This window comes from Harpia harpyja, chromosome 2 (genome assembly GCF_026419915.1).
Source record: "Harpia harpyja isolate bHarHar1 chromosome 2, bHarHar1 primary haplotype, whole genome shotgun sequence".
In the NCBI taxonomy this organism is placed as follows: domain Eukaryota; kingdom Metazoa; phylum Chordata; class Aves; order Accipitriformes; family Accipitridae; genus Harpia; species Harpia harpyja.
The window spans coordinates 63393447-63407335 of record NC_068941.1 but is presented as its reverse complement, the minus strand read 5'-3'; the positions used below and the strand labels follow the sequence as shown (position 1 = coordinate 63407335).

Below are 13889 nucleotides of genomic sequence, written 5' to 3'. Positions count from 1 at the left end.
CTTGCTGGCCTTACTGATGTTCAAAAAATGCTTTCTTCAAACCTAACGGATTTACTTTCTTTTTGAAGATGTAGTGCGGAAACCAGGGTGTATTGGTGCTCTGTGTTCCTGGCATTTATCTGGAGGAGAATTACAGCTCTGGGAAGTTAACATATTAACAGAGCTTACATTTTTTTGGCTTTTCTTTAATCGCTTAGTCTGTGGCTGTAGCAAGAAATTTTAATGAATGCATTCAGCAAGCAATTCATTCAGCTAAGTTTGTGTGTTTATAAAGCATTTGCAAACTGAGTTGGAGGACTCCTTTTCTTACCTTTCATTTGACCTGAGAACATTTTGTCTCTCTCACCCCTCCTCTCAATCTCATCGCTAGTGAGGTAGCCAAGTCAGGTACAGATGACTCTTGCAGGAGAATTCCATCACCTGTCCCAGCTTTTGGCATCATCTCTGAGAAACAAACCCGGTGTGGTTTGAACGAACAGCAAGAAAGCACCAAGGAAGAACGCGACGGGCATTTCCCAGACGTTGAGAGAGATGGTACAGTTAGAAGGATGGGAACTTTTCAGAGGCGTACCACTAGCCCCGTTCCCATACATTGTCCTCCCCTCTCAGTAGCTCCTCATCTGCTGCAGCAGCGGCAAGGGGAGGCAGTAGCTCATGAGAAGGATTTGAAGACTCCACGGGAAGCAGAAAGGTCAGAGAACAGAAGCAGATCCCTCTGAGCTTCATGCCTGGTTTGTGTGTGGTGTTAGCTTGGATCAGTCAGCAATATTGTTCCATTCTTCACACGGCCTTTAAAGATGTGCTTTACTCGTTCATCGTGGCATGTGTTCTGTTTTATGAAATTACTTACAAGAATGTATTCTATGAACATAAAACAGTCTGTTTTCTTTCATAATATTTAAGTACTTCAGCTGTTCATTGCTGTTCAGCATGAAAACAGTCTTTCATCTTTTGGGGGGGTTACTTCTGCAATCCTTGGTGCTTTGTCCAGATTTTTGTGCCAGCTTCCAAGTGAATAATTCCTCACATACATTTTTATGCAATCCCCAACTTCTAATGAATCATCTACATAAGTGTGGCATTCAACATAGTTTCCTCTTGCTCTCACTCCCTGTGTTGTAGCTAAAGATACCTAGTTGTCCATCACTCTGCAAGTGTGTTTTGAGTAACAGTGCCCCACGTTGCCTGAGCAGCCACTTGCCTTTGGGCTGCACAAGTGAGCATTATCATGGAACAGTATCACTTGTCTCTCTGAGCAGTACTGTCACACGAGAAGAGAGCCAAGAAGAGCTTGAAATCCCTCAGCTGCAGAGCAGTGGAACCGAAAACGAAGTGAAATTTCCAGACCCACAAAGAGATGACATGTTGGCCAGAAGAACTGGAGCTTTTCTGAAACAGCCTGGGCCCAGTGTTAAGCAGTTCCTTCCCATGCCATTTTCAAAGCAGCAGAACAAGCAGGGCACGGCTAGAGAACTTGAGAAGAAAACTATGAGGTAAGAAGGTTGTGCTTCTCTCTCTCCCTTGTAGCTGGCCCTGTGGGCTGTCTGTCAAGACCTCTTGATCTGGAAGAGCTGCTGTTGGCCCAGCAGCTGTTTCTTCCATGCTTGTCCTCGATTCTGTGCCGACTCTTCCCCCTCAGAAGGCGGTAATGCGGGGTTTCTGGCCCTTTTGGTAGAGGCCTGTAAAAATTCAGAGCAGAGCTCTGCCAGATGCAAAATTCTAACAGCATGTGGAAATGGGTATACATAGCAAGATTGCATTACATTTGCAGAGGTTTCTAGTTAAATATGAGCTAATTATTACAAATGTTTCCAGCTAGAAATATAGGTGCTGGATATGGTAGGTTAGATGCTTGTTTATGGCTTAGTTGGTGCCAGTGACTTCTAAACAGGATATCTAGAGATCCCAAGATCCCTCCTGATAATGCTCGGTGTCTTTCTAAACACTTCCGTTCAGATGGGTGAGGCTATGTTGGGAAGTTGGTGGTTTAAGCCTTTGAACAGCGTTATCGTTGGCTGGTTGAGCCACATGCAAGCAGGGGTGGAAAGGTTCTTATTCATCAACCTCTTCAGCATACATGAGGAGAAGGATGCGCATGTGCCTGTGCATACACAGATGAAAAACTAGGATACTGCTCAGGCAGGAGAAGCAAAACTGTCATCTACCATAGAATTGAACAGTGGCTTGGTGTTGAGAAGACCTTAAGCTGAATAGCTTAGTTAAAATATGTACTTGAATACTTTAATCTTTGCCGGGTTCAGGACAGTTTGTGTTTCTGACTTAGAGGAATGGAAGTACAAGCATTTGACTCTCTATGAAAATCATGTTTTGTGCACCTGCCTCACTTAGCTTGTCACCTATCAGCTATTAGGGTTGGGGGAGGGGTTATTATAAAGCAGTTATGCTTTTCATTATGTATATGTGATTTTTCAAATGTTGGTTAATACATCTCTGCACTGCTGCCTTTGGCTCACTCAGGCCTGAAAAATGTCCACAAGTCTGCATTAATAGCTCTGGAAAACCTGTAATACAACCACTGCAAGAACAGCAGCAAGGGCAGGAAAAAAGCAACCTCCCTCCTGCAGGACGAGATGAGACTGTTTGTACTGCCCAAGTGGGTGAAGGTAACCTTAATGAAGTCCACCTTGGTCAAACGTCTAAGCTTCAGGAGGTTTCTGAGGAAAACAAAACGGAAACATTGTCATCCAAGGATGAGCATCTGCAAACGTGAGCTCTCTATGGTGTGAATCACGCAGCTTGTACACCCCTGTGTGCACACTTCAGAATTCAGATTGTGTATTGGCTGGTGTGCTTTCAGTCCAGACTAAAATACTGTATGTTAGTAGTACACTTTTTAGAAACAAACAGAATAGTTGTGTAATGCATTTTCTTTCTAAATACTTGAAATACTGAAATGAAAGCTAATTGAAAGGAAATACTTGATTACGGTATCTATGTTGAATTGCAGAAAAGGTTTATGAATAGCAGAGGTTCAGCTGGACTGTGCTTTTTTAGAGATGTGTATCTTGCTTCTCCATGCTTAGCAAATGTTGCAGTGTTCTGTGATTCTAAGACTGTCACTTTAGTGAATGACACTGACTTGTGTATTACCAGTACCTTTATCAGCTACACACACCCCCCAAAAAAAACCCAACAACAACAACAACAAAAAGGAAATCCTGTGGCTCACTTTCTTCTGCCTGTATTTGTCTCTTCCATGCTTCAGTAATGGTGATTCTGAGCACTGCTGTGGAATGTTAAGTTTTGTCTCCATTCATCACGTGTGTGGCACTTAATGTAAATGTTAATATATTGTCTGTTTTCAATAACTATCTTCTACACCCATTTTAGGTATACTTCAGCAGATTTTTATAATGGGGGCATTAATATGGGGTCAGGGAGGGATGGGTGGTGTTCTTAAGTAGTTTGATCTCCAGATGATTAGGTAAGTCTTGTTTGCTGAATACATAATCCCTGAACAGTATGATTCTTTTTTGGTCAGCTTTACTAGTACAAGTTGGATGTTCAAGTGTCAATTACCCAAACTGTATGGGTCCACTTGCAATTACTACTTAATGTATTTATCAACGCTCTAATTTTATATTTGGTCTTGTAGATTCGGCCCCAGAACTGCTGTGTCTGATGACGCAGAGTAAGTTGTCCTGTGTTCACAAGATTCTATTTTAAACAACTTACACTGCATGCTTTCCCGTCTTTCTACTAATTTAAAACGCAGTTGATGCCTCATCATTATTTTGCAGTGTTCCAGCAAATAAATTTTTCAGAAAAGCACTGAAAAATGGAATGCAATATGGCTTACATTGCAGCTAAAAATAATTTTTATATAAAAGCCCATAAAAACTGAGCATAAGACTAATGTCCAGCTGTTGCTTAAAGTATTGTTTCCTCTTTTTTTCTTTTCTTTTCTTTTCTTTTGTTCTTCTTCTGAATTACCATTGCCTCTAATCAGCTATAGGTAAAGAGGGTTGGGTTGAATCTGGGCTGGGCTGGGCGTTGAGGAAAAAAATGAAGTATGACCTATCCAGGAAGAAAAAAAAAATCCCAAAGTAAAATAAAATCCCTTCTGATCTTCAGAATAATTACCGGGAAAATACATCTTCAGCTGTTCCTTTATTGTTTTTTAAAAACTTTCTCTTGAATCCCTTCTAGGTTGGCTTTAATTTAATAATGTACTAAACTTCATTTTTTAAGCTCTTCACCTTGATGCTTTACTTTTGACAGAAGGAGTAGGACTGTGACATTTATTGCACTCAAACATTTTAATTGTGTGTGTATGCATGTAAACTGTAGTTCAGAATAGTATGCAATGTCATTTAGAAAGCTCTGTGAAAGTATCAGCTATTCTTGCAAAGTACAGGCACCCACATAATAATGTCCTTAATATCCTTCTTCTGTTCACAGAAATGCACATGACCTTCTCTGTCTCACAGATTAAATCACAAAATAGAAACAGCATAGAGGGGTTTTTTTATAACAAGTATATACAGAGACTCATATAATTTTTCTCCCTTTCCTCTAATGATAAAGGCTAGAATCATGGACTGAATATTCTTTACAAGATCTGTAATACCTTTATGCTGAGCAAAGCCTGTGTCCTCTGACCACAGAGTAAACATGACTATTTTCAAGCAGCAGAAATCTGTTCAGTCAAACGAAGAGATGAGATAGAGCATAACAACACAGAAGTGTTATACTTCACAGTGGGGACTTGCCTGCCATTTCAGAAAGCCTACCTATCTGATTGATTTGTTCATTTGTTTCCCCACATTTTTGCATGTCTGTATTAAAGGTAAACATAAGAGAAGATACATGGAGATGCCTTCAAGGAGGCATTGCAATGGGTTTGGTTGTATAAAGTGAGAGTAGCAAAGATGAATAAACCATATTGTTTACTCCAGGTTGATTCTGATTTTATTTTAAAAGGCAAAACAATAAATGTTCAAGCCTCGTTGTCATCCTTTCCAGATGTGCCACAGTTTACAGAGCAACTGTTTTCCTGAACTGTCTTTTAAGTTCTTATAAATGTAAGATTGTGTTTTGCCTGCTGAAGACGAAGCACTTATGAAGAATCTAATAAAATATGGCTCTCAAGTAGGAAAAATAAATTGAACTGACATTTAAAATGCTTCCAAAATATTTGTCAAGTCTCCTTTGAAAACTCTGTATCTTGAATTCAGTCTTAGACTAGGTGCTGTTTATTCCAGCAGCAAAACTAGAAAATCCTTTATTAGATTGACAAAGTTCCCTTCGCTGGTTAGGGAACGCTAGGTATTGCCATCAGCCCTGGTCTGTCTCGAGGTCCAGAAGAGGCAATACTTAGTGTGTTGCTGCTGATCAGCCCCATTTCCATCTCCTGAAAAGGTAGGGCTGAATTCTGGTGGTAGCATGACAGTCCAGTGTGAGTTTAGGCTTATGCTTTATACTTTAAGCTTGACAAGCAAATTATAGTGAGCTGAGATTTTTGACTATTTGTTTACTAGAGTGTGATTCTTTAGCCAGCCAGCCTGTTGCTTTTTATGTTAAGTTGGAGTTTCTTAAGTCTTGGTGTGCCTGTAAAATGATAATGTAGCTACATAATAAATGCCTTGCATAAGAATTTTTAACACATTCTCATAAAAAGAAGTTTTTTACCTTATTTCTCACTTTTAAATTAAATAGTCTGAACACTCAAGTCCTTTAGGACTTTTTTTAATCCAACACTTGTTCAGCTCTGTTTAAAAAAAAAAAGAAATTGCTGCATGACATCACTGACAAGAACAACTGTAATTTGCAAGAATAAAGTAGCATAACTTAAAAATCACATCATCCCAAAGATCTAGCCCCCCAAAATACAGTGTTGGTCTGCACAGTAGTTTTTCCTAGATCTTCGTTAGGATGGCAGGTCTGGTACACTGGTCAGCAGAAAGGCCTCTTGCTTCCAGGCAGAGTTTGGATACAATCCCCAGAGCTTTGCTAATGGCAGAAATTCATGAATGCAGTACAGTTACATCTTTTCTGTCTGCTTGCATGCTGTGTGCCTACTGGCCCAGCACGTGGTTGAAGGAAGAAGTAAATCTATTCCCTGTTCATGCAGGTGTTAGTGATGGGCTGGAGCCATTTGTAGTTTATGTAAGAAAGAAATAGGACGAAATGATGTGGGACTCATAGTGAAAGTGTCTTTTGGCAGAAGCTCGGAGTTTGGGCCTCTTCAATTCTTTTCTAAGGATGAACTTGTCAGGCAGAAAAGTCAACGTAGACCTTTCAGTTGGCCTTGTCCATGTGTTCAGGAAAGTAGGTGGTTTTCCTTAATGGTTACTACATGTTGGTCAGAGCAGAGCACAGTGCTTTGAGATGTGACTCCTTCAGATTGCTTTCTTGGGAAAATACATGTGTGCAATAACATGTTGCTGCAGAGTTGATGTTTGAACCTACCTGATTGCTTATCCATGGCAATGAATGCCCAGCAGCAGGAGGTGACAACTAGAGTAGAAGGTGCATGTGGGGTTGTAGTGTATAGTTTGATTCCTGGCCTAGGCCAAAGCCTTTTCCAGAGTACTTTTTTTATTGCATTGTTAATAGCCGTAAAACCTTTGGTTTTGCTGTCTGTGTGCCCTGAGAGACGTGAGTGAACACAGGGAATAAATACTAGCCTTTCCTTAGGACATCAAGGGACTCTTGGTAGAAAGTATTTTTATTTTCCCATCCCAAATGGCAGAGGGTGAGTACTCGTGCACTCTACTAGAACCAGTTACCACCATTTCAGGTCCTCTGTTTTCTTCTACTGTATGTGAATGAAAAATTCTCTGACATGAGGGAAGGGTACAAGAAAGGAGCTACACAACCAGCTTGACCCAGTAGGCACAAGGTGGAAAATACTTAACGCTGAAGGCTTTTCTTAGTGAGTTTCAAAAGCTCTTAAACTGGAATAAACCCTTTAAGGGTGACTTTATTTACAAGTTAAGCATCTCCCGCCCCACCTCACCAGTCCGCAAAATATGACTGATATTGAAATATTCCTTAGTAGGTGGTATGCCTTTAGTTTTAGAAGCAACAAAACTTGCCATCTCTTTAGGTTCTGTTATTTAGGAGTGCTCCAATCCAATCCTGAGCAACACAACCCTTAAACTACCCACAAAGAAACCCAAATTAGCGTACCCCTCAGCACTCATGCTGTTTAAGGGGTGAAGCACGGTAGTATGCTAACCTCACTGTTCATGCTTAAAGGCAATAGGATGTGTATTCTGTCCTTCATTTCTGAGTAAATACCTACTAACAGGATGGGATCTGTGCATGTCCTTTTCCATCCACTGTCCAGACCTTTCAGTTTTCCCTTGAGAGTGGTTCATTCCCATCTTTGCTTGCCTGAACACAAATGTTGGCTAAATATATATATGCACAGCTTTCCGTGTCTATTCACTTTGATTTTTGTGGACACAGTTGCATACGATTTTATCTTCACTGGGTGCTTCTCCTGCTAGTTGGCTTGTTGGCTCACCTACAGCTACAGAGGATCATTTGAAGACTGCTGTGAAATCACTTCATGTGCAACTGCATGGCGCTTTTTTTTTTTCTTTTAATGGCACAACTGAGGTCATGTTTTACTAATAATAGGTAGTAGGGGGGGAGTAGTATGTATGTTATCTTCGTGTGAAGTTCTTTATATAATATGAATGGATGTATAATATCAAATCATGACCTTTTTTTCCTTTAACTCTCCAAAGGTCAGGGACAGAAATAGAGTGTGTAGAAAGAAACTCTTTTGTCCTGAACGTCAGCTTTTCCTTGTTAGGTTAGCTGTATTAATAAGTTGGTGCTGATAGCATTGAGTTTCTTAGAGGCAGGGAGGGGAGAGGAGGAAGTACCGTGCTGTTTGCGCTGTGTGTACTTCTCTGGGCAGGCTGTCCCTGGTTTTGTAGCAATAGCATTTAGCCAGCCATGCTGCCCCTAATATACTTCTCAAGCCTCTCTTGTTTTACACTGAAATGGAAACTTCTGTCTGCAGTGTTAATTGGAGGGGTCTTGAAAACTCACTGGGAAGCAAATGTTTGGAAAATAAAATGTTCTGAACTCTGCTCTGAATTGAATTATTTTAATAAGAGCTATTGATGGAGGCATAATGTTAGTAATGCTTCTTAGTGAGAGGCAAAGTTGTAGTCTACTAATAAAAACAAGAGAAAGTTGAGGAGTATAATGCCTGAAGTACTGTGTGGAAGCCATAGGGATGCTAACTGGTCCTTCTAGGGGACTGCTGCTTTTGAGAGCTTCATAACTGTGCAGGTGTCTGATTCTGCTGTAGCACCCTCATGTGGCTTTAGCTCTAACAAGCCGAAGGAATGTAAGCCTCTAAATAACGCTGCACTAATTCTTATTTCCCCCTTGTTTAGGAGTATGAGCATGTTTGACATGAGATGTGAAGAAGAAGCTGTGACTCAGCCTCATAGCAAAGCTCGCCATGAGAAACTGCAGAACGTACACAACCAGCTGAAAGAGGATGAGACCAGATGGCAAGATGTGAGTAGGCAACATTGTCTGCAGTGCTGGCCTTGAGGCCAGCTAGCTAGGCAAAAAAGTGCAACCTGCTAAATATACGGTTGTTCTCTAGCACTAAAATAATCAAGAGCTTTTTTCCCTTTTTTTTTTTCCCCAATGGATTGTTGCTAAAAGCATAGAAGTTCATAATTTGACGTAAATTGCGGAATACAAGGTCTTCTGGTGCCTTTGCCTGTGCACCGTGTATTTTGCTTTTTAAAAAAGATGTAATTAAACTGTGATCAGGTAAAAATGGAAGCAGAACAGCTTCTAACTGCAGATTTCTCTAACTTTTATAATTAGTAAATGCCCAAAGTGATAAAATAAAAGACTAAGCAGGACAGTGAATAAATAGGTTGGACTTGGCTTTAATAAATTTGCATAGATACAGAAAATGCTAATGTTTTCCATCTTGTCCAAGCAAACAAATTACCCTTCAAGTTAGCTACACCCTGCTTGGGTTACAAGTCCTTTCCAAACCCTCTTTCTTCAATGTTTTTTTTAAGCTGTCCTAGAATTTGGCATTATCTTCAGCAAATTTGTAAGGACAGAAAAGTGTGATCTGCAGGTAAGTTAGTATCAGGAGTTTCAGTATCAATCCTGTTCAGTCCCAAAGACTGATTTTAAATGAGGAACTTGGGGCTTTTTTTTTTTTAAAAACCCACAGACCTCTTCAAGCAGCTGGAACAGTAATTTCCCATTATAAGGACAGCTACTGTGAAACATCTCAGAGAGGTTTTTGGTAGAAAATTCAAGGAAAAGTCCAAAAAAGATCAGTATATACAACTAAGAAATAACTTTTTGTAGTAAAACAATGAAGGATTTCAGCTGAGAGGTCTGTATGTGTGGGAAGCCATAATTTCCCAGCAGAGATAAGAATGAGTCCAAAGGCATTCAAGAGGTTTGAGAACTCTCTGCTGTTGAATGGAAAATCCTCTGAGCTAAAGTGCGTAAGTTTTCCAGGCCCTCAGCACCTTCTACACTGAACTAAAAGTTCTGAAGAGCCACTAAAAATTCCCGTACTGGAATGTCCTTGGCATTGAAAAGGCTTTATGGAGACGACACTGCATTCATGGTCGGATATTTTTTAATATGCCCATGCTGTAAATTTGCCAACAATTAACAGTTTCATGGCTTTTTTTTTTTCTTATTGTTATTCTAAAGCATCAGAGCTGGAGAAGATAAACATGTCTGGCTTTTAATTATAAAAAGAGGAGGAGGGCTTATGTTATAAAATTTGCTAATGAAAAACTAATTTCCAAACAATAGGCAATAGTGGGAGTAGCTGAATAAAGAAATGCTTCGGTACTTCAATGAGAATAATTAGTAACTGAGGAAAATGAAAGGCCTATGTTTCAAGAAGGGGATTATAGACTGATATATGTAGGTCATGTGAAGAAATACTTTAATGAGCATTCCCTTGAGTGTAACGTCAATAATTTGTGGTTTTAAGCTAAATTAAAAGTGACAAGGTTTGTTCCTGGTTTTAATAAAATAAGTTATGCTTGCAGTACCTTCTGCTGTTTACCAATAAAAATGCAATTAAAATATTTGGAAAAGCATGTAATTAATGAAATAGCCTTTGAATTGAGTGTGTGTACAGAATCTCTGTTTTTTATTAAAACCAGAATTTGTTAGAGTGCATGAAATATAATCTCCTGATGTTGTAAAGTTAATGACAAATGTGCCCCTACGGTTTCCTAGGAAGTTATTTTTCTTTGCAGAAGTTCTGTAGAGGTTATTTTTTACATGTAAAATTTTGTTCCTTTACTAGTTGGCTGCAAAGAAATTTTACAGCTTAGGAATTTCTTTACTGTAATACTTCTACAGTGAAAAAGATCTTGTCTCTGTACCCTCTAGGACTTGTGAATTCATAACCTAAGCAGGATGCAAGACAGGTGCCCGAAACAGGTATCTCCTGTGACTCTCTGGTTTAGTGTCAGGCTGGTTTTGCAAGAAAGGTAAAGAACCAGCATCAGTGGATCTTCTGGACAATTTTGGGCAGGCAGATTCCAGAAAGAGTAAGATCATTACTTCAACAAGGACATATCTATGTAGCTGGATACAAACCATAGGCTTTTTGCTCTGTCATGTCTCCACGCCAACCAGGTGTGAGCCACTTTAGTCTCTAATCTGAGTTCCTCAGATCTGGGTCCAAAATATTGGAGGGTGCCCATGAGGAAGGATTTAAGTTTGGATGCTGCACTGGATTTTTCTGTCAAAAAACCAAAAGCCTGGATCAGCCATGCTTGCATGTAGTTGGCTGATAGCATGGGTAAAATACGGGACTATCAGTTCTCCAAGGCAGACTGTCAGTGCAGCTGTAGTTCATGGTGAAACGACGTCCCTTCCTCCAATGAACTCCTGCCTCCCACACATCTGATTATTAAAATTCTTCACCAAACATAATTTTTCTACTTCATCTTCCTGGGGAATTGGGTTTTGTCCATAATGCTGGCTGTAATGAAAATGAATGCCCCGACTGGTCCTTTTAGGCCAAATTTCCTGGTGTTACTACCTAGCATGCTTCTACAACGTTACAAAGCTAAAAAGAAAATACACCAGTGGAGCTATGAAATCCTTACTGGCTCCTGCTGTTAGGAGCAAAATCAGTCAGGCAACATCTGCATTTTTAGGGTATAATCTCCTTTTTTCTTTAAAATAAACGTCACTGCCGGCAGGCAATGGGAGCCTGGTCCACAGCCAGGAACATGCATTGCAAAGTGGCTGGCTGGATTCATTGGTTTCTGTGGCCAGTTTTTACCTATTTGCAACTGTGCATTCAGGTGCCTTCCTTTTCTCACAGGACCTGGCTCGGTGGAAGAGTCGTCGAAGGAGCGCTTCACAGGATTTAATAAAAAAAGAAGCTGAGAGAAAGAAAATGGAAAGGTTATTGTCTGGAGACGGGACAAATGAGCGCAGAAAAAGCATCAAAACCTACCGAGAAATTGTGGAAGAGAAGTACGTTGTTTTACTGAAGTACAGTGGCATGTCTGAAAATGCTCTGTGCTCCAGAGGTGATAGGTTCCAGAGGTGATAGGTAACTGTGGGCAGCTGTGCCTGCAGGCCTAGGATGAGGGAGAGGGAAGGTTGTTGATGGAGCACAGGAGGTAGGAGTGATTTCCAGCATTAATTTTAATGCGATGGTCTCTTTTGTGTTGTCTCCCTTGCAGAGAGAGAAGAGAGCGGGAGCTTCATGAGGCATACAAGAATGCAAAGTCACAGGAGGAGGCTGAGAGCATCCTCCAGCAGTACATTGAAAGATTCACTATCAGTGAAGCGGTCCTTGAGCGTTTGCAGATGCCAAAAATTCTGGAAAGAAGCCATTCAGTGGAGCCAAATTCCCCACTGAAAGACCCAAATCCTTTGAGATATTTAAGGCAACAGTCGCTGCCTGCTCCAAAATTCACTGCCACTATTGAAGCAACCATTGTTCCCACCACTGAACTAGAGCCCAGTGGTTCGACAGGCCGCACATCTCCCAGCAAAAGTGTTGTCTCCAAGGCTGTGCCTATGCTGACACCCAAGCCTTACTCACAACCCAAAAACACACAGGAAGTTTTAAAGAACTTTAAGGTAGGATACGTTGCACTCCCCAAAGTCAATCAGGAGGCAAAGAGATCCTGACTAAGTCATCCAAACATATAAATGTTTAATGCAATTAAGTAGAAAATGATTGCAGCATTCTGATATTAGAAAACTCAGCTTCATGCTCTGTGCTGCCCAGGCTAGTGGTCTCTTCTTGATTACCAGCCTTCTCAGAAACTTGACCTGTTCAGACTGGAATATTTGTGCTGGTCATTTTTCATCAGGCTAAATTTGTTTGGGGAAAGACAGGGAAAGGGGGACCTCTAACAAAAAAGCAAGGCGTTTCTGAGAAAGAGGTTAGGAAAGAGTATGTTGTCATGGTTTTTTGTTTTTAAACAAAAGGGAAGGGGCAGGGAGCATGGAGGCCCTGACTTTCGGAGCAAGACCTGAACTGGCTTTTGTGTTGGGGTCTGATTTTTGCCATACCCAAACAAGCCTGTCCTGTTCAGCCATATCATGAAAGCCTCTGAAACACTGCAGTGTGCATGTATTCCGTGTGGAGAGTCCTTACTCCTTCAGAGTCAAGAGCCAGCTTGCCCAAAGATACTCTGTCCTAAACATGCTTCTCAGCAGGGATGAATGGGGAAATCTGCTTCGCTGGTGTAAAGAGGGGATATAGGCTGTCCGTGCAGGTTTAGGGGAACAGATTGATACTGGGGCAGCAGTGTAACTGGGTATTGCTGGTGAGAGAGGGGGAGTGACTGCGTTGGGTTGCAAGAGCTGCACAAAGATTATGGGAATAAAACAAGTAAGAGAGGTTGGATGAAAGCAGGGCTGCCTGGAATAAGGAGCCAGCTTTTAGATTTTGGGGGGAAGGGGCTAGGAGAAGAGACTGAAACTGGGATATAAAACCTGAGGAGTGTATCTTTGGACTGGGTGGGTGTGGAGAACACGAGTAAGATACTGAAACAATGATGGAGAAAGCAAAGAACGGGGATGTGTTAGTGATAACAGGCCAGAATAAGTCAAGAAGAAATCTGCTTCTCACAGTGCCTGTACCAAAACTGGAGCTTCCTCAAGTCTCACTGTAGCCTTGTTGTAAGCAGTGTGAAGCCTGCTGGCATGGGTGCCCCCAGCCTGTAGAGTTTAGGTCCCCTTGTGTCTGCTCTTGCTATCTGCTGCTATGCTAGTGGCATGCAGGGGTCCCTGCAGCCCTGCTAATGTCCCAGTAGCATTGCTACCATGTATATTCAGGTTGTTTACTTTCAAAAAGTAAGTCAGCTTTGTACAGGTAGTGAAAAAGCATGTTGTGATGTCTGTAATTTCTTGAAGTCTGTCCCAGCTCTTGTGGAAACCCACCCACCATGTTTCCTAGTTGAAATGTGAAACTGGTAATTCCTAGTTCTCCTATACCTCAGTTGGTGTTCCCCTAGCGTTTACATTTTAGACATCAGTGAATCATGGATCTTTGGTTTTTTCCTGATCCATGCCACTTTTTTCCTCAGAGGGCCAAGATGTATGTGTGTATCACCTTCACGTTAATGCATATATAGTTCACGTGTGCAGGGAAAAACTAACCCATGGATGCTTCTACCCCCCACTAACCACCACTAAAAGTCTGTCTAGATCTTCTTTGCTTGATGTGGAAGAATGTGATTTGTCTCAGTAAGACTCATTCCCTAGCACATATAGCTGTAGCGTTATTTTCCCTTGAAACACCAGTCTGTCAATGATTCTCAGCTCTGGTGACAATGTGTTGACTTGCTCCAGATCAGAAGGAAAGGAGTATGTTTGTTTAACTCTGCAGCCAGGGCATCTGTCCTGATCATTCA

General features: G+C 41.1%; 1 protein-coding gene across 9 annotated transcripts in view; it reads left to right on the top strand.

Moving 5' to 3' along the window:
• Positions 1 to 13889, top strand: part of LIMCH1 (LIM and calponin homology domains 1) — a 181726-nt gene that overhangs the window by 131613 nt on the left and 36224 nt on the right. For 8 of the 9 annotated variants that reach the window (XM_052780170.1, XM_052780171.1, XM_052780172.1 and 5 more), the window contains 7 exons: positions 371 to 691; positions 1260 to 1493; positions 2479 to 2727; positions 3617 to 3652; positions 8385 to 8511; positions 11336 to 11490; positions 11703 to 12105. In XM_052780170.1, coding sequence (XP_052636130.1) covers positions 371 to 691; positions 1260 to 1493; positions 2479 to 2727; positions 3617 to 3652; positions 8385 to 8511; positions 11336 to 11490; positions 11703 to 12105 — 1525 coding nt within the window. The remainder of the gene's footprint in view (positions 1 to 370; positions 692 to 1259; positions 1494 to 2478; positions 2728 to 3616; positions 3653 to 8384; positions 8512 to 11335; positions 11491 to 11702; positions 12106 to 13889) is intronic. The other variant, XM_052780180.1, reaches the window with a different exon arrangement.